General features: G+C 36.0%; 1 protein-coding gene across 1 annotated transcript in view; it reads right to left on the minus strand.

The window, feature by feature from the left end:
* The window catches only part of LOC102165335, a 77,852-nt gene that overhangs the window by 22,525 nt on the left and 33,364 nt on the right, over window positions 1–21,963 (minus strand). The window contains exons 4-5 of the mRNA XM_021084589.1: window positions 11,071–11,238; window positions 2,567–2,668 (exon numbers count right to left, since the gene is read on the minus strand). Coding sequence (XP_020940248.1) covers window positions 2,567–2,668; window positions 11,071–11,238 — 270 coding nt within the window. The remainder of the gene's footprint in view (window positions 1–2,566; window positions 2,669–11,070; window positions 11,239–21,963) is intronic.

The following is a 21,963-nucleotide window of genomic DNA, read 5'->3' on the forward strand; positions in this document are numbered from 1 at the left end:
CTACAAAAATTAGAGTCCATCCCAGAACTGAACCAGAGCAGGGAAGAATGGGTCTGCAGGGTAAGCTTAATGGAGAGTATTACAGAAAATTTATATCGTATAGTGTGCTGACTGAATCCTACTCACTCATAGTCAGACATTTGAGACAATGTTAGTTCAACTATATAGCTAAGAAGAGTTGATATGCTTTTTAACATATTGAATATTTTTTTAACAGTTGAGAATAAAGTAGGTTAAAATCAAGTCATGAAAAATTCAGACAATTCTTTGATAAGAGGATTTTAAAGAACAGGATAAGATGAAAGTAATATTACATCAAGAAGAGACAAAATGCCAGGTGTACACTAGCGTTACGTGACTGTTGTTTTCACTTATTGGGTGCAGAGTGTCATTGAGTCAGTATGACTTGAGGCTGAGAGGTGGTAAAGCTCCTTGAGGTCGTTTCATATATTGTCCATCTCTTTTCTGTTATTATTGCCACCTTTGGGAAGGTAAATAAGCAGTACTCCAGCTATAGTCTGGTGGACCCTGGTTTCCTTGCAACTCAGCGAGGACACTGCCATTCCCCTTGCATTTGGCTTAGGTGGAACAACTCACAGTCATCCACAGGGACATGAAAACAAGAGTATATATGAGAATTGAAGCTAGTCCCGTCTTTCTTAATGACTCTGATGTGCAATGGGAAAACTAGAATTGCTAAGATTCGGATCCAAATGAGAAGCTCGTAACACTAAGGAAGTCTGGATTAAGAGGCTGAAAGAATTGTGCCTTGATTAAATAACTGAGCCACGAAACAAATCAACCCACCTGTGCTACCTCGGAAACTTCAAATTTTGTGGGTCCATCAATCCACTTTGAGACAAATTTCTTGCTAGTTGTTACAGAGAGCCCTAACTGATAGAAGTCATAGGGGAAGAACTCTGATTCCAGAGGTAGATATTCCGAGATCTGAATCCTGGAGTTGCCATGATACAGCTATATAACCTTAGGTGAGTTGTTTGACCAGTTTAAGGCTTCATATATTCATCTATTAAATGGAAGTGATAATATCAAGTTTTAACTTCTGTTGTATAGATTACATGAGAGAACATACATAACATGCCCTGCTCATACTAGGTATCCAGTGAATGCAAGTGTCTTCCTTCTCTGCAGCATCACATGGTTTTTATATTTAATGTAAATTTAATTTCTACTTTGATATAAATAAGTAAATTTCTTTCCTTGCAAATACCAATGAGTGTGAAGTGTATATCTAGGTTATTAAGTACTCATACATTCTCTTCATGCTTAATTTAAAGGCGACTAAGCCTCTACATTGTGCAGAATCTGTGCCATTGATCACCTGGCATAAGTGATAATCTGTGAGAAGTTGTCTCCTTATGATAGCACCTAAAACTGTAAAACTTAACTTTCATGCTGCACCAGGAATATCTCACATTCTATCGAGATACTCAATATTTCCTTCCTCTATTCCTGCGCACTGAGCATGCATCAGAAAATTCTGTTCTTATAAAGAAATAGGTGGTTGTCTGTGCACACTCTTTCCTTCCATCTGGTGTCACCTCTAACTGGAACACTGGAATAAGAGGCAATAGTTTCATCTGTTACCGCTTTCACCCCTCTGGCCTTTACCAGGGCTGAATAGTCATCTACTTCTTTACAGATAGGAGAGCAATTTCCCAAAGGAATCACAGAGTTACAGTAACAGAGGAAACATCCAAATGCTAATAGGCAAAGAAAAATGAGATGTGGCCCTGGATGATAATGGCACCAGAGGAGGGCTTAGGGTACCTACCCTAGGGCTTTCATAGTGACTTAAGCTTTTTGGGGGCATCTGCTCTGTTGCCTTTTGGGCATTGCACTAAGAACTGAGGATTAAAATAATGGACAAGGTACAGTTTCTGGCCTTGGAAAACTCGCAATCCAGATGGCGACTATAAAGTAAATCAGAAGTTCCACGTGGCCCTGGGTTTCCCTCTGTGATAACCTCATTAGCACTCCCCTAATGCACCATGCTGGGTGTGGGTATATTTCACTTATATTCCTACTAACCTTAATGTTCTGGCTCTGATTTTTTTCAAACCATTGATTTTAAATTACTCTCATGTTATATAGATCAGATCTATCTATACTGGGCATCTACTAATTCCTAATTTGTATATCAGGAAATAAATCTAAGAAGCCATAAAGGAAATAATTTAGGGGGAATGGAACTCCTGGAAACTATTAAGTTGTAATAAATTGGTAGCTGCCTACTATAAGACCCTTTTTATCTCCAGAAATCAAGCCTTCTTTGCATAGGTACAGTAGGGCTCTTTGGTCGAAAGGCCTTATATACCAGAGTGTCCATTCCATCAGGAAAGTATGGTCTTTTAAAAAATAATTGATCATGATCTGGTCACTTTCCAATCATCATGACTTTTTGCTGGAGTGAGATTAAGAAATGGCTTCTATTGCACATGCGTGTGTTACAAGACTATGAAATTGGAGGCTATTAGTATGTTGTGTGAAGCTTGAAATGGTTTTCCCCAGTCTGAATTAAAGCTGCTATAGTGAGATAACTTACTAGCATCCACTTCAGTTACCACGATTGGTTTGGAGAATTGAATTCGGAATCCCCAGGGATAATTGCCAGTTCCTTTGACTAGCTTCACGGTTCGCTCACGAACTAAAGAGGAAGCAAAAGGGGCATTCTTTTGAGTTAATCTTTACATACTGCAAATATGATTACAAATGTAGCTAGTATTTATTGCTTGTTTATTACATGCTAGGCCTAATAAAAACATTCTAAATACTTTGCAAGTACTATCTAATTTAGTCTTTACATCTGCTTATGATTATTTTTGGAGAGGAGGAAACTGAGGCACAAAGAGGTTAAACAACTCACCTGAGTCACGTGGTGAGTAGGGGACAGTGCTTACCCCTCTGAGGCAGCACAAAGGGCAGTGCTCCCAAAGGGCAAGTCTGAGGCACTCAGATCCATAACCAATGGAACATCTATTACAAGGTTATAACATACACGGAAAAAAGAAAACAGAATCCTCAGCCTTTAGGTCTTCCAGGAGTCCAGGAAAGCCTGAACAACTGAGCTTCTCAGAAAAAAAAAAACAGAAATAGCTGGACCTTGCAGAAATTATAACTGTAAGGTTATGGTGTATTGAAAGTGGAGAGTTCTAGAGACTTTGCAGTAAAAATTCATGAATTTTTACATTAGTCTAATAATCTTTAATTAATGTGGTCCAGCTATTTCTGAGTCTGCTTTTCCCTTTTCTTCCTGCTGTCTTTCTCTTCTGTGTGTTGGGGTGTGTGTGTGTATTTCTTCCTCATAGCTTCTGACTGCTAACAAGTTAATAACTTTATCTCACTCTTGGGCCCTCCTGACTTTTCTGTACCTCAGGACATTTTAACTTCTATCTTAGACTTTCTAAAGGCATTTTCCCAGGCTGAATTCCCAAAAAAGAGAATCTCACAGGATGAAACACGTAACTCTTTGATCAGTTACTCTTCAAAAATGAAGACAAAGCAGAATTTCAAGGCAGCAAACATGGCTCTGCAAGACTGTTCCATAAAGGTAGATGTGGCCGTGGTAGGCATTTTGTCTTCTACAAAATTTTGCATCTTGTTTTGTATTTAGAAAAAAATACATACCTGAATCACCCTAGAGTACAAAACTGAAATAAAACATCTCAAGGTCTTGAGTGATCTCAGAAGAGTCCCTTTCTAAATGCTGAAAATGTAATTCAGTGAAGAATTACAACAAAAGTCTTCAAAATATTAAGTATTTGGTTGTGTTTAAGGGTAAGTTCATCAGAGAGAAGTATTCATGCAATGCTGGGAGAATTATGATCTGTCCCCAACAATTGTATTGGCATATTTCACTGAGTTTTTTCTTTTATATGTTAATTAATATCTTAAAATGATAAAGAATAAATCATAATAAAATATAATGATAAACTTCCTAAGCTCCAGAAGAGAATTATTAATAATAGGCCTATTATTAGGTTTTGGGGAAAAGGTAATTAATTATAAAATAAGAATACTCATGTATTAATAAGGGCAGGGCAAATTAATACCTTAAAATTATAGTATAATAGAATCCCCTTTCATTAAAAAATAGTAATACATTAAAATTTATGGGTAATATATTTTGTGGCTTCTTTTCAACCCTTCTTTTGTATTTTTGTATTTCACTTCTCATTTCTCAGAAATAATTTAGATCTTCCTCTAGGTTGGGGATCAAGGACATTTCTTCTTTAGAGGGTTATATCCTCTAGCTTCATATTTTTTTAAAACTGTCTATTGTAGGCAAAATATGGATAAAATTAGAAGCAATAAAATGTTCAAAGAAACTATTAACAGTTGTATTTTGAGTGGGAAAGGACCCTAGTCCAGCTTCCCCCTTGAGGAGCAATCTCTTTCTTTGCCATCACTGACAGATGGTCTGGGTAGGTGAGTCCCAGATATTTGGAGAGATATTTTTATAAATTAACTTTATATTTTGCAGAATTTGTAAAAAGATTTGTCATTATTTTGTTAAATTTTCTTCCAGATCTTCTGAGATGAATCTTTTTTAAAATTAAATTTCTTTTTTTTTCCTTTTTTTTTTTCTTCTTTTTTTGTCTTTTTGCTATTTCTTTGGGCTGCTCCCGTGGCATATGGAGGTTCCCAGGCTCGGGGTGGAATCCGAGCTGTAGCCCCCAGCCTACGCCAGAGCCACAGCAACGCAGGATCTGAGCCGCGTCTGCAACCTACACCACAGCTCACGGCAACGCCGGATCTTTAACCCACTGAGCAAGGGCAGGGACCGAACCGCAACCTCATGGTTCCTAGTCGGATTCGTAACCACTGCGCCACGACGGGAACTCCTAAAATTAAATTTCTTTCTTTCTTTCTTTTTTTTTTTTTTGTCTTTTTGTCTTTTCTAGGGATGCACCCACGGCATATAGAGGCTCCCAAGCTAGGGGTCTAATCAGAGCTGTAGTTGCCGGCCTACAGCAGAGCTGCAGCAACGCAGGATCCGAGCCGAGTCTGTAACCTACACCACAGCTCATGGCAATGCCAGATCCTTAACCCACTGAGCGAGGCTAGGGATCAAACCCACAACCTCATGGTCCCTAGTCAGATTCGATAACCACTGAGCCATGATTGGAACTCCAAATTTCTTATAAGAAGTAAAAAGTTAGACGGTCTCTCTCAGTGTTCTTGGATGTGACCATCTCCTTGGCCAACTAGAACAAAAATATCTGCTAAAAACCAGGAGTCAAGAATCTCTGTCCTTAATAATCCAGTATATCCTAATATCAGAAGTTATTCATTCACAAACCTTTACTGAGTATCTACTGTATGCCCAGGTGTTTTCTTATGGTATTAGCACTAGTGGTGAAGACAAACAAGAGATTTTTTTCTCATGGAGGTTACATCCTAGACTGGCTACCAAGTTTGCCAACATCCAAAGAGAGAAAGCATAAAGTCTCTTTATATGAATTCCTGAAGAAATAAATATTTGTCATCCCAAAATGTCTGAAGAAAATGGTTTTTTCTGGTTAAGACATAATTAGGAAAAGCATGTCGAAGTTGCTGTGTAGGTATTAGTGTATTCCAGCCCTAAAATTCTGTGCTCTGCTCTATGCTCCTGGGAGGATCTGTCATTTCTTAATACGATTCCCATTTGGTAGTCATTTTGCATGAATGTTTGGACTGCCACTTACTGGGTCTCAGTATAATTTAAGGGACAGAACTGGGAAATTCAAGGACACAGAAATGAATATTTTAGCAGTCTGCAACAGGCTGGTAGGTAATCAGGGTAGAAAGAAAATCAGAAATCGTGTTTGTGACCTCTATAGAAATCATTTCTAACAACCCTGCTTGTTAAAACTTCTTGCTCCCTGTAGGTTACACTCTTGATACTAGCTTCTGCTTTTGACAGATTGATTACCCAACAGGTATTTGTTGAATGGAGTATTTTTACTGGGTTCATTCAAATCAAATCATGTTTGTTGTTTTGTTTTTATATTACATGAGAGTGTTAAGATAGCTATTGCTTTCAAGGCTGTAGTGGTGGTGTTTTTGTTTTTTTTTGGTTTTTGTTTTTTCTCAATCAGGCAAATTGAGTTGCATCAATGTATGTGAAAGTATAAACAATTCAATAAAGTCTTTAAATGGTAAGCTCAACTGTAGTGCTCTCCTGTGGGAGAAGAGACAATCAAAATGTTTTGCAACATGTTCCCCTCCCATTCTGAAGACAATTTTCTCATATTTTAAGATTTATAGTCTTCAGTTCCCTTGCTGCTGTCTGGTGGATAATCTATGAGTGCCACACAGCTGCTGTGAAAAGCCACAAATGAATGTCATTGTCTTTTCAGAGACTGTGTGGGCACATTTTCAATTATTTTATCCCTCCAGATAACACTTCCTTGGAATCATCATGTTAGATGTAAAATTTCAAATGAAGGGTACATATTTCCATAAATACAACATTACTCATTTATGGAAAAGACCCTAAAATTTTCTTGTAGTTCCAGCAATACACTTTTGTAGTGATGAAAATCTTTGTTTATCTATTTCTCCAATTTATAAAAGAGCACTTTCTAGGTGATTAAGGACCAAACTTTTTTTAAGTGTAAAACTTGTTCTCACAAAATACATGCTGGTAAATATAAATTGGTACTGCAATATCTTTAACATGCCATTAGGTTAATAAAGATATCTTTCAGTTTTAAAATTACTCATTTGCCTCCAACTCACATTTCTTCCCAATCTCCATCTTCTGTTGAGTACTCAAAATCATGTAGTTAAAAATGTGTATCTGATATATGGAACATTTCAGGTCTTAGTAAGAAAAAAACTAGCACACTCTTGAAGTGAGTTTCAGTCCAATAAATAGTTTTATAAACTCACTTGCCACATTTAAACACATTTTCTTTGTTTTTTTTGTGTGTGTATGTGTGCATATATGTATATGTAAACACACACAAATTTTTTTTGGCAAAATTAAGCAAATTCCCTCTCTCTCTCATTTTTATTTTTATTTTTTTGCTTTTTAGGGCCGCACTTGTGGTATATGGAGGTTCCCAGGCTATGGGTTAAATCTGAGCTACAGCTGCTGGCCTACACCACGGCCACAGCAATGCAGGATCTAAGCCACATCTGCAGCCTACACCACACCTCATGGCAACACCAGATCCTTAACCCATTGAGTGAGGCTAGGGTTTGAACCCTCAACCTCATGGATAATAGTTGGATTCGTTTGCTCTGCACCACAACAACTCTGCAAATTCTTTTTTTTAAACTAGATCAAATGATAGTCAATAAACAGTTGTAGAAATGGTAATAATTGTACTTTCTTACATCAGGTGCTAGCCAAGATACTGTGAGGTACAAATTGTATTTACTCATCTTCTCCAGCTGCCTGTCACAGTCAGTAAATATTGGTCAATTTAGTATGTATAATGTGGAATGGCAATTGTTTATAATTTATATAAAAATATATAAATACACAGACATATGTGAATGTATATTTAATATTTAGTTAAAATTCTCATAAAAATTAAGAAAAGTAAGGGTAGGAGACAGAAATAGTCAAGATGAATGGAAATAGCCCATTATAATTTTTTACATATGTGGTCTTATTTCATTTGTCAATAACATATGAGCAAAGAGATAATAACAGTAAATGAATGGCTTTTCTAAGGTCACATAGCTGATAAATTACTGAGCAGTACTGAGTTCCATGCCTTTTTATGCATTCATTCAAAAAATATGTATTGGCTTCCTAAAATGAAGCAGTCTGCTTCATTTTATTTATTGTAAGCACCAAGCACTCTCCTTGGTGCTTACAAGAAATACATAAGTGAACAAATAGATATCTTAACTCTGAATACCTTATTTTCAGCCTGATGTCTTTTTCATATGTCATCCTAGTACTCAAATAAAAGTCAACTATAGAAAACTTTGTTTCTTTTATTAAAAAAGTTTATTCCTAACTCCTCAACGTCTATTTCTTCATAGTTGATTTATGATGTTGTGTTAGTTTCTGCTATACACAAAAGTGATTCAGATATATATGAATATATTTGAATTCATAGTATATGTGAATATATATTATTTTCCAGATTTTTTCCACTGTAATTATTGAATATAGTTCCCAGTGCTATACAGGAGGACCTTGCTGTTTATCTATTTTATATATAGTTGTTTTTATCTGCTAATCCTAACTCCTAAATTATTCTTTCCCCTTTGGAAAGTGTAACATGTAAGTGATATCATTTGTTTTTGTCTGACTTTCTTCACTCAGTATGATAATCTCTAGGTCCATCCATGTTGCTGCAAATGGTATTATTTCATTCTTTTTTATGACTGAGTAATATTTCATTGCATATGTTTATCTCTTCTTTTTTATCCCTTCCTCTATCCATGGACATTTAGTTTGTTTCCATGTGTTAGCTATTGTAAATAGTGCTACAGTGAACATTGGGGTACATATGGCTCTTTAAACTATGGTTTTCTCTGGGCATATGGCCAGGCTTGGGATTGCTGGATCATATGGTAATTCTGTTTTTAGTTTTTTAAGGACCTTTCTTACTATTTTCCATAGTGGCTGCACAAATTTAGTGTAGGAGGGTTCCCTTTTCTTCATACCCTTTCCAGCATTTACTATTTGTAGACTTTTTGATGAAAGCCATTCTGACTGATATGATATAATATTCAGTGTAATTTCAATTTGCATTTCTTTAATAATTAGTGGTATTGAGCATTTTTTCATGTGCCTTTTGGCCGTCTATTTATCTTCTTTGGAGAAATGTCGCTTTAGGTTTTCTGCCCATTTTTTGATTGCATTTGTTTTTCGATATTTAGTTGTATGATTTGTTTGTATATTTTGGAAATTAAGCACTTGGTGTTTGCATCATTTGCAAATCTTTTCTCCCATCCTATATTGTCTTTTTGTTTTTTGTTTTTTTTTGCTATTTCTTGGGCCGCTCCCACGGCATATGGAGGTTCCCAGGCTAGGGGTCCAATCGGAGCTGTAGCCACTGGCCTACGCCAGAGCCACAGCAACGCAGGATCCGAGCCGCGTCTGCAACCTACACCACAGCTCACAGCAACGCCGGATCGTTAACCCACTGAACAAGGGCAGGGACCGAACCCGCAACCTCATGGTTCCTAGTCAGATTCGTTAACCACTGCGCCACGACGGGAACTCCTGTCTTTTTGTTTTATGGCTTCCTTTGCTGTCAAAAGTTTATACGTTTGACTAGGTTCCATTTTTTATTTATTATTATTATTTATATATATATTTTGTCTTTTTGCCTTTTCTAAGGCCGCTCCCGCGGCACATGGAGGTTCCCAGGCTAGGGGTCCAATCGGAGCTGTAGCCACCGGCCTACGCCACAGCATATATGACTTACACCACAGCTCATGGCAACGCTGGATCCTTAACCCACTGAGCAAGGCCAGGGATCCAACCCGCAACCTCTTGGTTCCTAGTTGGATTTGTTAACCACCGAGCCACGAAATGAACTCCTAGGTTCCATTTTTTAATTTTTGTTTTTATTTCTTTTGCTTTTGGAGTCTCATCTAAGAAAACATTGCTACAATTTAGGTTAGGAAATGTTTTGCCTATGGTCTCTTCTAGAAGTTTTATCACATCATGTCTTATTTAAGTCGTTAAGCCATTTTGAGTTTATTTTTGTGTAAAGTATTCTAACTTCATTTATTTACATGTGGCTTCTCAGGATCTATTTTAATTTTCAAAAATTCCACTCTGAATTCCTTATGTTTTAGACTTAGAGTCTCATGCTTTCTCCTCAGTAAATTATTAACCTCAATTAATTCATATTATGAAATGAGTATAGATATTCTAAATATGCAACATACAAGCATTTTATTGTCTTATGCATGTGCATAGGAACTCATTTTGATTTACAGCTTTTCATCATTAAAATCCTCCAATGCTGAATTTCATATTTATAAGAAAAAATTAAGGAAAGCTCTGTTTTACTTTACAGATAAAACAAATGATGAGCTTATATAACAACAATTAATGTTGTCTGCATAAATGCGATTAAGAAAAGACTAAGCACATTTTGATTTCTGTACTGAAAATGTTAAGTACCTTTTTGTAGAATCTATCATACTTATACCTGTCACTTCTCCCTGTGTATCTTTAGCAACTTCCTCCAATGCCTGGACCACAGTAGGCATGGTGTTTGTTGAGTGCATGATTGTATGATTAATTTAAAACATCACTTTTAACCTGAATCTTTGCTTGCTTAAGTTAAATTTTTTACTCTTAATCAAAGTTATTTATTTATAATCAACCAAATTTATAAAACCTCTACACCTTAAATTTTTTAGCAAAGGTTGGACTGCAGTCATAATTTTACATGGTGAAAGTTGTAATTCAAGTATAAATTAAAAAAAATTATTATGCAGTTATTGCATTAGGGAACTATATATGGTTTTAGTAAACCAAATTTTAATCTCTTAAAAAAAATCACGAAACTATTAGAATATTAATTACATCTCTAAAAACACATGAAAATATTTGTTATTAAATGAGAGTATAATTATTAAGTAATTATATTACTAAATGTAAAGCAGACCATATAGTCTTATATATCAAATTATATACACAAATATATGAAAGGCATATTTCATATGCACATAAAAACAGGACTAGACCAATATATAAAATAGACAATTCAGAAACAAAATTGATCATATTTCAGTATTGGAAGAATAAATGATAATTTGTTACTTGTTTATACTCTCCAGTACATTTTTAGAAATAGTATTTTTTTACTTGTAGAATGAAAAAGACTTGTTATATTAATCTTTACTCCAACTTTAGAATTAACTGCTATTTTTGAATGAGCAGTTAAGATAGTTTTTATTTAAATAGCTTCGGATTCTTTCAAATATTAAAAGTACTGTATATAAATACACACACACACACACGCATACTTCTCTTCAAATGCTCCACCTACTGTACAAGTTTGCTAACCTCAGAGACTGGCCTTGTTACCAGTTCTCCAAGACACACTCATTTTACCGTAATTGTAGGATCCTTACCAGCTACTGGTCGGGGTTTTTTACTAAGACATCTTGGACTGTCCTCAGGATTCCCATCGTCCCCTTGAAAAACCCATGCTGATGAATGGAAATTCTCTGTGTAGAATCCTTTTTCTTTAATACTAACTCGAAAGCCGAGATCCACAGAACAGCCATCCTCTGAGGTGACTGAGGGGGAGAAAAGGTGATAACATGAATTATGGCCTGGGAAGAAAGATGTACACATATTGATGGCCAAGGTGAGAAGGAACCTGAATGTGTGCAGGGGGCTAAGTCAATACTAAAGGCAGAATGTCATCCTTGAAAACAAATAGCTACATTTGTTAGTTCTCTCAGGAAGAACTTACATAGTCCCAAAATAATCATAAATAAAATAGGTGTTGCTTGAGGGACTAAGCTGTGGGAGTCAATAAACTAAAGATAGCATTATGAATCCTTCTTTGGAGGAGAAGTATAGAAAAAATAATTGAATTTGAGACTTATGTATTGGTATGTGGGGGTCATAAGACTGGGAAGTAGCTTTAGAGTCCCGTTAAAAATTCCAAGCACAGGGGAGAAAATCACTATTCTCTTTGTACTTCAAAGAAGGTACTGCAAAAACATACATTCCTGGAAAACTCTGTGCTCTTCCATGTAGAATAAAGCATATAGGGATCAAGTAAAGTTTCATTGGACAGTTTCATTCATAGCAGTTTATGAATGAAAAAGACTTGGGAGTCTCTTGAATGATATGGAAGGCTGTGCCAGTTAAGGAAATGAGAGAGTGCACTTATGTTTTAGTTTCTAAGTATGTCTTTGTGGCCCTGTTTAGGTAATTGAAACCCAAATAAAGTTGTGCTCCAAGTCTTTCAGTCTTTCAAGGGTACAGAATTAAGAAGCACCATTTCATGACCAAAATATACTTTCAGGAAAACCATAGGCCCTTTATTTGCATTTCTCAATTATCATAAAGAGGGTAGGGTTTGAAGACCACAGAATGATTCTTACACAACAACAAAAACAACAACACACCTCTCTTTTAATTTCTTTTCACAAACTATGGTTGTTCCCATGTGTTTCTCTTAAAAATTATACATAAAATCTTTTCCTTACTGTCCCCACCCCATGTTCAGCAGTAACCAGCTGGATTTCTGCTGAAAGTCAGTGATATAAATACCCTGGGGAGAAATGGTCTTTTTTTCTCACTGATTTTCACTGGAGATTGATTCCTAATGGTTTTTGCTCTTGACCCTACATTTCTACCTCTGTTCTCCTAGTACTGGACTGAAGAGTGTAAATGTTAGTTATCCTGATACACAGATAAAGGCAGCAGTAAGTGTGTAGCTCAAATAGATAGAAAACTCGTGTAGAAATGGTCAGGGGAGGTATACTGACAAAGCATGCAATAGTAGTCTCTTGCTGACAGTCAAGAACAAACCTCAAATATCTTTAATGCTTATTCTTGTAGTTTTTATTTTATATACAAAATAAAATTTCATTAGTCACTTGATATTAATCTCCAATGGTTCAAATGGTTTTAGGTGCATTTATCCATTTATTACTCATTTATTGAGTTGAATTTATTTAAAATAATTTTTTCTCTCTTGTGAGCAAGGTACACTTTTAGGCATAATGGGGATAGGAAGATAAGTAAGATATGGGACTCATAATGAAAATAAGATTTCAGACTAAGGAGATTGTGGCTGTAGGGAATGGAAGGTTTAAGGAAGACCATCATTAGACTGTACCTTGAGGAGTGGGATGATGGGATAATGGATAAATGTGATATGGACAAGTTCCTTGTCCTTACTTCCCTGCAGTAGAGAAGAGAATACTGAAAATATAGACTATGTTGCCTGAATAAATACAATTTTGGTATATAAAAATAAAGGGGATAAATTTCTTTGCAGAACAGATACTGACTCACAGACTTTGGAAAACATATGGTTTCCAAATGAGACAGGTTGGGGGATGCACTGAGGGTTTGGGATGGAAATGCTGTAAAATTTGGTTGCGATGATCGTTGTACACCTATAAATGTAATAAAATTCATTAGGTAAGAATTTAAAAAAAAGGGGATGATATGGGGAATATTATGTAATGATGAAGTTGGAATGTAAATGTATGAGAATGTTATGGGACTTCTTGTTTATTGAACTAAAAATCATGAAAACTGTAGAATAGACTGTATTAACTTAGGATATAGAAAACTTTCTTCCACATATCATACTTTAATATCCCTTAGGTAGGTTTGCACTCAATTTTTTGTATAAATCTGGGTATTATATTTGACTTTAAATGGTAGGAAAAGTTAACCAAAAATTTCTAATTATTCATCAACCTATTTTTCTGAGCTTTAAGCCTAAATCAAGGATTTTTCCTACATTCTTGCTAAAGTTATAGAAGCCCTAAAGGATTTTAAAGTTTTAAAACATCTTCCATTATTTGATTTAACTCCTATGTTCTTGGCCTTAAATATTCACTTACATTTTAATAATTGTGAATATAACATATGTAGACTCCTGAGCCCAAGGAATTATCTCTAGGTATTTTTGGTTTCTTTCTTTTTTCTTTTTTTTTTTTTTTTCCCAGAGGAGTAGCTGTCTGTGTTGGATAAGTAATCATCCCCTATCATATAAAAGTCTGAGGGTGGGCCTTTAAATTATAATCATCTTTGTTTTTATCAGCCTGCATGAGAGTATTAAAACAGCCACTTGTTTATAAACAGATTTGATTATGTGGATGAGCAGTTCTCTGTTCATTCCTTTACCAAGACAGAGCTAATCAACATATTCTTACATAAACTGAGACATAAAATTTGTGTTAAAACCCAATGAAGCAGCAAGCCACACACCTGCTGCAGCTTTGAGCTGCTAGATTTCTCAACAATTGCCATTTTGGAACTTTGAGCCAAAGGGAAAACAAATCCAAATGTTTCTGTCACCAAAATTTGGCTTACTAGATGAGCCTTTCAATAAATGAAATTTTAAAACAGAATGACCTGTTAAATATGCTTAGTATGATAGAAATTGCATGTGTACTTCTTTGCTCTTAAAAATTTTTTTTGAACCTAAGAGTCAAAAAGATAAAATAGGAGTTCCGGTCATGGCTCAGTGGTTAACGAATCCAACTAGGAACCATGAGGTTGTGGGTTCGATCTCTGGCCTTGCTCAGTGGGTTAATGATCTGGCATTGCCTTGAGCTGTGGTGTAGGTTGCAGATGCAGCTCGGAGACTGCGTTGCTGTGGCTCTGGCGTGGGCTGGTGGCTATAGCTGTGATTAGACCCCTAGCCTGGGAACCTCCATGTGCCACGGGTGCGGCCCTAGAAAAGACAAAAAAAAAAAAAAGATAAAATACTCAGCTCAGTTCTAGGTGTCTTCAGACATTTTCATATCTCTTTCATTCTGCTGTATTACTTGAAGATTAAAAAAATGTGGTAACTGATGAAGTAGGACCCTGTATGGACATTTCCATAGAGACACCATGTCGGATATGAATGATCCAACCAAAGGCAGTGAGTTGTAGTTTTCAGGAACATGCACTCTTGGTTTGAAATTCAGTCCCATCTCTAATTATAACTGAGTGACATTGAGAAAGTCAATTTTCTTCTCCATGACTCAGATTCCTAATTTGGTAAAGCCAGGATGAAACTATAATGCTTAATTCATTTATACTGTAAAGCTTGGCATAGTGAGCACAATGTAATTGTTAGTGCTTATTATTAGAAATTGGAGTTCTTTTATTATGGAAGTACATTTCCATAATAATTCTTATAACTGAATAAAATAAGGAAAGTGCTACCAAGTATCCTCACACAATTTAGACCCAAATTTTTGCCACATCTGTTTGTAATATGGGAGCCATTGGAGATTATAAAAATCAGAGCTTCATTTTGTGGACCCTTCTGACTTCAGTTTACAGCCTTCAAGTTATTTACCTGGTGTGCCTTAGTCAGCATTCCCCATAGTCTAGATGGATTGATCAACTGTGTCCACATACATAAATATGTCTTTCCTAATGTCTTTTCCAGTTATTATGTAGGAAGTCAAAGATGAGTGAGGTTAACAGACTGAGAAACACCAGCTGTAATAATGCTCGATAAAGCTGTCAGATTTTAAGTTCATGGATTAGTAGCATATCCTGACTTTATAAATGAGATAAAATTTAAACCACACATTAAAAAATGCTAGCTCCAGCAGCTCTTAGTGAATTGTGGTCTCTACTGAAAAGTTTCCAAGGAAATACAACATCCCTTCTGAGTGTCTGTGGCTTGGATAAACTGAAAACTAAAGTGACAGTTCAGTTCCCTCCTGTCTAATCTGAAATAAATTGTTAGTATAAGTTTTCATTCAAAACAGAATTCACCCCAAAGGAAACAATCATTGTTTTAATTAAAATGATTATTATTTGGCTTGAATTTGAATTTGTACAAGTTGTATAGTGATTCCTGTGTTATTTCAAGTGGATACTGGTAAATGTTTAAAAAGTGACTCTCCAAAAGTTAAAAAAAAAAAAAAAAAGCCCTGATTTGTAGTGTTGGCCAGTTTCCATTGTATAAATACGTCCATCATGGCCAGTTTCAAGTTACCAACCTGATGTTACTAAATTGCAATGTTAGAAAAAATAAATGTACACAGTTGCCCTCATGAACCACTGTGACCTGATTCCAACGTACCTAGAATTGCTCCTTTTTCTCAAGAAATGCCGAGCAGACATGAATGTGAAAGAGCACTGGTAGTGGAAGGTATGTCCATAAAACAGGATGAAATAGACATGGAAGGATCTAGAAAGCTAAAAAACACAGTGACCTAGAAGAAACTTGACCTTCTATTTTAGAAGGAACTGAAAACCAGAGAAAATGGTTCATTTCTCTATGGCTCAAAAAATCACTTGTAGTTAATCAAACTAAACAAAGTTTCCATTCATTGTAATTTTTTAGTAAGCATAAATTGTTCCAGCTATTAGTGGAAGCTATTGCTATATGTAACAATTTTTTATTACTACATGTAAAGTTTTCCTGTTTTTCTTATTTATAACCAAATTATTCTTCCATCAGTTTCTTGCTTTTTGCTTTGAAAATGATTAGATTGTTATTACTATAGTGTTAGTTGATTGTTGAACACCTTGATAATTTTGGTTATACTGCTTTAGAGGGATGAACTGTAATTGAATTTTCTGCTGTGAAAAAGAGGGATTTCAAGGGTCCAAGGGAAAACCCTGAAAGGAGAAAACAGAACTCAGTGAATATGAGTATTATATGAGAGAAGTAGCATCATAATGGGTTCTCACTGAGTCACTACAGGGCAGCACAGGGGTCTTCAAAGTAGAGTAGTATCTAGAGGAGGTTTCAAATTATTTGCTGACGACCACATGACAGAAGCCCTTCCCTCTGTCTCTCCTTTAATGCCTTCATAAAATTCTTTCTTTCTTCCTAGTACTATGCCCTTTTATATAGGGGACTTGAGCATCCAAGCACTTTGGTATCCATAGGGATGGAGTCCTGGAAACATTCCTTTCAGGATACAGAGGGCTGACCATATTGCTTTTGTATGAGTATATATGGGGTGGGGGGAACCTGGAAGAGGAGGGTCAATGGCAATTATATCTGATTTACATGCATAATATAAGATTTGTACTATTTGGTGAAAAGAAATGAAATTTTCAAAGATTGTAAGTTAAAAGACCAAGAAAAATATGGATGGCAGGCCAAGAAAAATATGGATGGCAGCTCAAGAATAATGCTTTCTAAGAAATCCAATTTGGGAGAATCCACATTCGTGACATTTTGGCTATTTATTCATCTTAAGACAAGAGGAGATTCAAATATACTGAGCACAAAACCTCTAGCCTCTATAACTGCCTGGACAAAAGCAAAACCACTGTCCCCACATATCTTATTGTCAAAATTAACATGATCTTATTCCTCTGTTTTATTAACACATTTTACTCTCCAGAAGACTCTTGATCAAGCAAATACCTTTATTTTTCATTAAAAGAACTTCTCCCCAAACTACCAACTCTTCAACAGACTGAACCAACAGATAATTGATTTCTTTAGTCTTTTTGAAACCCTCAAAATCCTCACCTTGCCATTTCTCCAAGTCCTAATCTTTTTAATCATGATCCTTACCCAGTCATAATCAAGATTTCACATTAAAAGACCTGCCTTAAATCAAATTTCTTATCCTCAGTGAAATCAAACTTTGTCTTTCTCTCTCTGAGACAATTCCAAACATTTGTCAAGAGAGTATCCTACCTTATCTCTGTAGGCAATAGATACCTTTGTCTTATCAATATGTAGTGTAGAGATATTTGATTTTTGCTGCAATATGAAAACAGAACATGGGTGTGTCATAAGGCTGTGGCATAAGATAGATGATATACTCAAATGAGTAACTTGAGGATATCGTAATCAAAACACTGCTTACAAACTTTACACAACTTAAGGAAGTCAGGTGCAACAGTCTGGGAGTAAGACCAGTCTAAGATTGAAGCAGTAACAGGGGAAGTAGGTAACAGTTACCAGATCCCAGAGCCATAGAAGTTAGTGTGGAGAGGACATGTTTATAGGAGTATGGCTTTAGGGACACAATTAGCCTTTGGTACACTACGGGAAATAATGATCTGGGTAATAATGCTGGAAACTCACTCTCTTCACTCCATCCAGGCTTCTGTTGATATTCCCTATTGGCCAAACACATAGGAAGCAAGCGGCCAAATAAGTCCCTTGTTAAAGTCCATAGAAATGAGACTCCCAGGCCAAGAGTAAGGTGGAGAAGAGTGGAAAAGGAAGGTAGAGAGGCAAATGGACTTTAATTGCAGCCGTGGATTCAAGAGAGTGGAGTAAGCACAATTCCAGTAGCCCATTTTGACAGGAATGCTAGAAAATACGTTTGTGGATAGGTCCTAATTCCTGCAAGTTCTTTTATTGTGTGAATACTTAGATAAGTTTGATTACACATATGTATAAGCAAGGGTTATGGCTGAATTTTTCTGCATAATAAAGAATTGAGGTATTTCAAAGTCCAGAGAAAAAATCAGGAAGGAATGGAGGATGTGTGTATATGTAGTGTATAGTATATGTTTTAAGATCCATAGATGCGTTTGAAAGCAAGAAGAGAATTCTCAGTACACTAATAACTAGGAAATCTAATCTAGAATCAACCTGTAAACCACGGGATGAAATCACAGCAGAGCATATATGTGAGAAAGTTGCTTTTTTTCCTGTTGAAATATATTTGACATATAACATTGTATAAATTTCAGGTGTACATATTTTAATTGATACATTTATACATTGTAGTATGATTGTCATTGAAGTAACAGTTTGTACCTCTAATCATTACATAATTACCTGTCTTTTTAGTGGTAGGAATAATTAGGTTCTAGTCTCCTAGCAAATTTGAAGATTATAATTCAATACTGTTGTCTCTATTCACTAAACTGTGCATTTTACCTCTAAGATTTATTTACTACTTTCTGCAAGTTTTTACATTTAAACAACATCTGTCCTATCCCTGATTCCCATCCCTAGTTGGGGATTTTACTCTCTGTTTTTACAAATTTGGCTTTTGTGTTTTTGTTTTTGTCATTGTTGTTTTGCTTTGCTTTTTAGGGCTGCGCCGGCAGGATATCAAAGTTCCCAGACTAGGGGTTGAGTTGGAGATGCAGCTCCCAGCCTATGACCAGCCACAGCAATGTGGGATCCAAGCCGTATCTGCAACTTATGCCACAGCTCATGGCAATGCCAAATCCTTAACCCACTGATCAAGGCCTGGGAATCAAACCTGCATCCTCATGGATGCTAGTCAGGTTCACCTGCTGAGCCACAATGGGAACTCCCAAGTTTGGCTTTTTTTAGATTCCACATATAAGTGATATCTTATAATACTTGTCTATCTGATTTATCTAAGAGGAAATTTTGATATAGAATGCTGGGAGCATGACCATGAGTGAGAACCCAGAGCTACAGAGGCCCCAGGTGAAAAAAACAGGGCAATCAATTGGAGCACACTGGCAGAAAGAAACAGCAGGTAGTTTGATGTCTGCACATCCCTCACTTAGAAACTCCACCATGAGTCAAGTAGGAGCAGAGTATATTAGCCTTGGGCCAAGAAAAAAAATGAATGTGTCAAAAAGTGAAGACTGAAGACAGAGGACACCCAGGCGGGATATAGAATATCCTATGCAGAGGTAAGTCATTTATTGTAACCTGAAGCATTCTTACACTGAATACAGCAAAAACCACAGTGGATCCTTCACTACCTACCCAGGTGCTCAGTTGGAGACATCAAATGAACAGAAAATTTGAAGCAAAGAATAAGCACCCAGTTGAAAATCATAGCACATTTGGGAAAAGTCAACACTATGAAAGAAAAATAAGAAACTCAGCAAATGTGATATATGAACCAAGGAAACAGTTAATAGAGCAATTAGGTTAAAACTTTATATAATATAGTTAATGTTCTCAGAGGTACAAAAACCAAAAATAGTTAAATAAAATAGAGCCATCTAGAGAGCCTTTAAAATTAAAAATAGAGTTGTTGAAATAAAAACATTTTTAAAAAGACTAAAGGGAAGAAAGGATTTGGATTCATGGTTAATTGTCGAGCTGGAAGGCAGAGCTAAGGAATTCTTTCAGAATGAGGCACAAATTGATGAAGAGATGCAAAGTAGAAAAGCAAATTTAAGACATGTGGAAGATAGATCCAACAATTTATTTATTTATTTATTTGTCTTTTGTCTTTTCTATGGCCGCACCAGCAGAATATGGAGGTTCCCAGGCTAGGGGTCTAATCAGAGCTTTAGCCACCAGCTTACACCACAGCCACAGCAACTTGGTTTCCAAGCCACATCTGCGACCTACACCACAGCTCACGGCAATGCTGGATTCTTACCCCCCCGAGTGAGGCCAGGGATTGAACCTGCAACCTCATGGTTCCTAGTCGGATTCGTTAACCACTGAGCCATGATGGGAATTCCAGATCCAACAATTTAAATGTCACTCTAAAAGGGGTACCAGCAAGAGGCAATAGAAAAGAGAAAGGAAATCAGTATTCGGAGAAATTGTACCTGAGAATTTATGAGCCTTGTAGGAAGATATGAATCATCAGTATGTCATAGCTTATGGGATGTAAAATATGAAAGTATATTTAAAATATACTCATTGAGATACATGCTAGAAAAATTTAGAATACCTAGAATAAAGAAAAAAACCCTAAGAACTAACAGAGACAAAAGTTTGATTAATGACAAAAGTTGTGAGGATGACATTAGATTCAGACTTCTCATCAGCACCACTACATTACTGGGAGATAGAAAATCAGTTTCTTCAATACTTTGAACTTAGAATTCTATATCAAACTATCATTCAGAATTAAGAGGAAGTGAGTAGATTTTTAGGCATAGAATAACTCATTTTATACCAAAGAATTATTTTTAAAAAATTAGAGGATTACTATAGTAGGAAGAAAAAATAAGCCTGGTTGGAACTGATTGGTGCAAAAAAGCAGTGATGAAGAAATATTAATGAACTATGTTAAGTACTGATTTTTAAAAATCTGAATCAAATTCTAGAATATATCAATACAGAAATTTATTAGGAGAAGGGGAAATAGGAGTGAAAGGAAATGAACATTATAGCAAAATGTGTAGCAGGAGGAATGTTTTATTGGAAGTCTGATAGAAGAAATGTATTCTTCAGGTGGTATTTCAAGAGGCTATGAACAGAGGACTGATAATAAAACAGCCCTATACAGTAGTACATGTGAGAATAAAAATTTAACAAATTGATGAAGGAGATTAAGAAATACAAACCTGGAGTTCCTGTTGTGGCACAGCAGAAATGAATCTGACTAGTATTCATGAGGATGTGGGATTGGTCCCTGGCCTTACTCAGTGGGTCAGGGATCTGGCATTGCCATGAGCTATGGTGTAGATTGCAGACATGGCTTGGATCCTCATGCTGCTGTGGCTCTTGATAGGCCTGCAGCTGTAGCTCCAATTTGACCCGTAGCCTGGGAATCTCCATGTAGTGTGAGTGCTGCTATAAAAAAGCAAAAAATAAAAATTTAAAAAAAGAATTACAAACTTCTAGTTATGACATAAATAAGCTAGAGGAATAGAATACACATCATAAGGAATAAAGGAATATGGTCAAACACTGTAATAACTTCGTAAGGGAATAGACTTATAGTGATTATTTCAAAATGTACACAAATGACAAATCACTAGTACACCTGAAACTAATATAGTATGTCAACTATATGTCAATTAAAAAATATCATTGGTGGAAACTGGGTTTCTGTGTTCTTTCTTAGAACTGTATGTGAACATAGAATTATTTCAATAAAATATCAATTAAAAAAATGACTTCAGATCCAGAAACTTGAGATATCTGGGGGGGAGGAGAGGGGGAGGTTGAGTTTGTGTGTGTGTGTGTGTGTGTGTGTGTGATGAGCATTAATCTTTTACCAAGATGTATGCTTGACTACATGTATTTCCCAGCCAGAAAAATTCATATATATATTGGCTCCTTCCCTGCCTCTTTGGAGCATTTCCTCAGAACTATCTGAGAGGTAGTCTTCCAGACTATAGTACTTAGTAAGGTCTCCAAATAAAATTGAAGCTCAAGCTCTAATGTTGCCCATTTAAAAATGTTCAGTTTATATGCTAAATGCAGTATGTATTAATGTTCCTCCTCTGTTTTTTAAACCCATATTTCCCTTTAGTTAAATTTCCTCACTGATGACTGACTTACCTCTCATTTTTCTCAGTTTGCCATTGATTATGGGACTGAGGTGTAGGGATTCAGAGCAGACCTCCCCAAGATGTGCCACGTTGGCCTGCGGATTTCTTTCAGGTAAAGGCAGTGGAGCCCTCTGGACTTAAGAGAATATGATCCTTTTCTTAAC

The sequence above is a fragment of the Sus scrofa genome, chromosome 2 (genome assembly GCF_000003025.6).
Source record: "Sus scrofa isolate TJ Tabasco breed Duroc chromosome 2, Sscrofa11.1, whole genome shotgun sequence".
NCBI lineage: Eukaryota > Metazoa > Chordata > Mammalia > Artiodactyla > Suidae > Sus > Sus scrofa.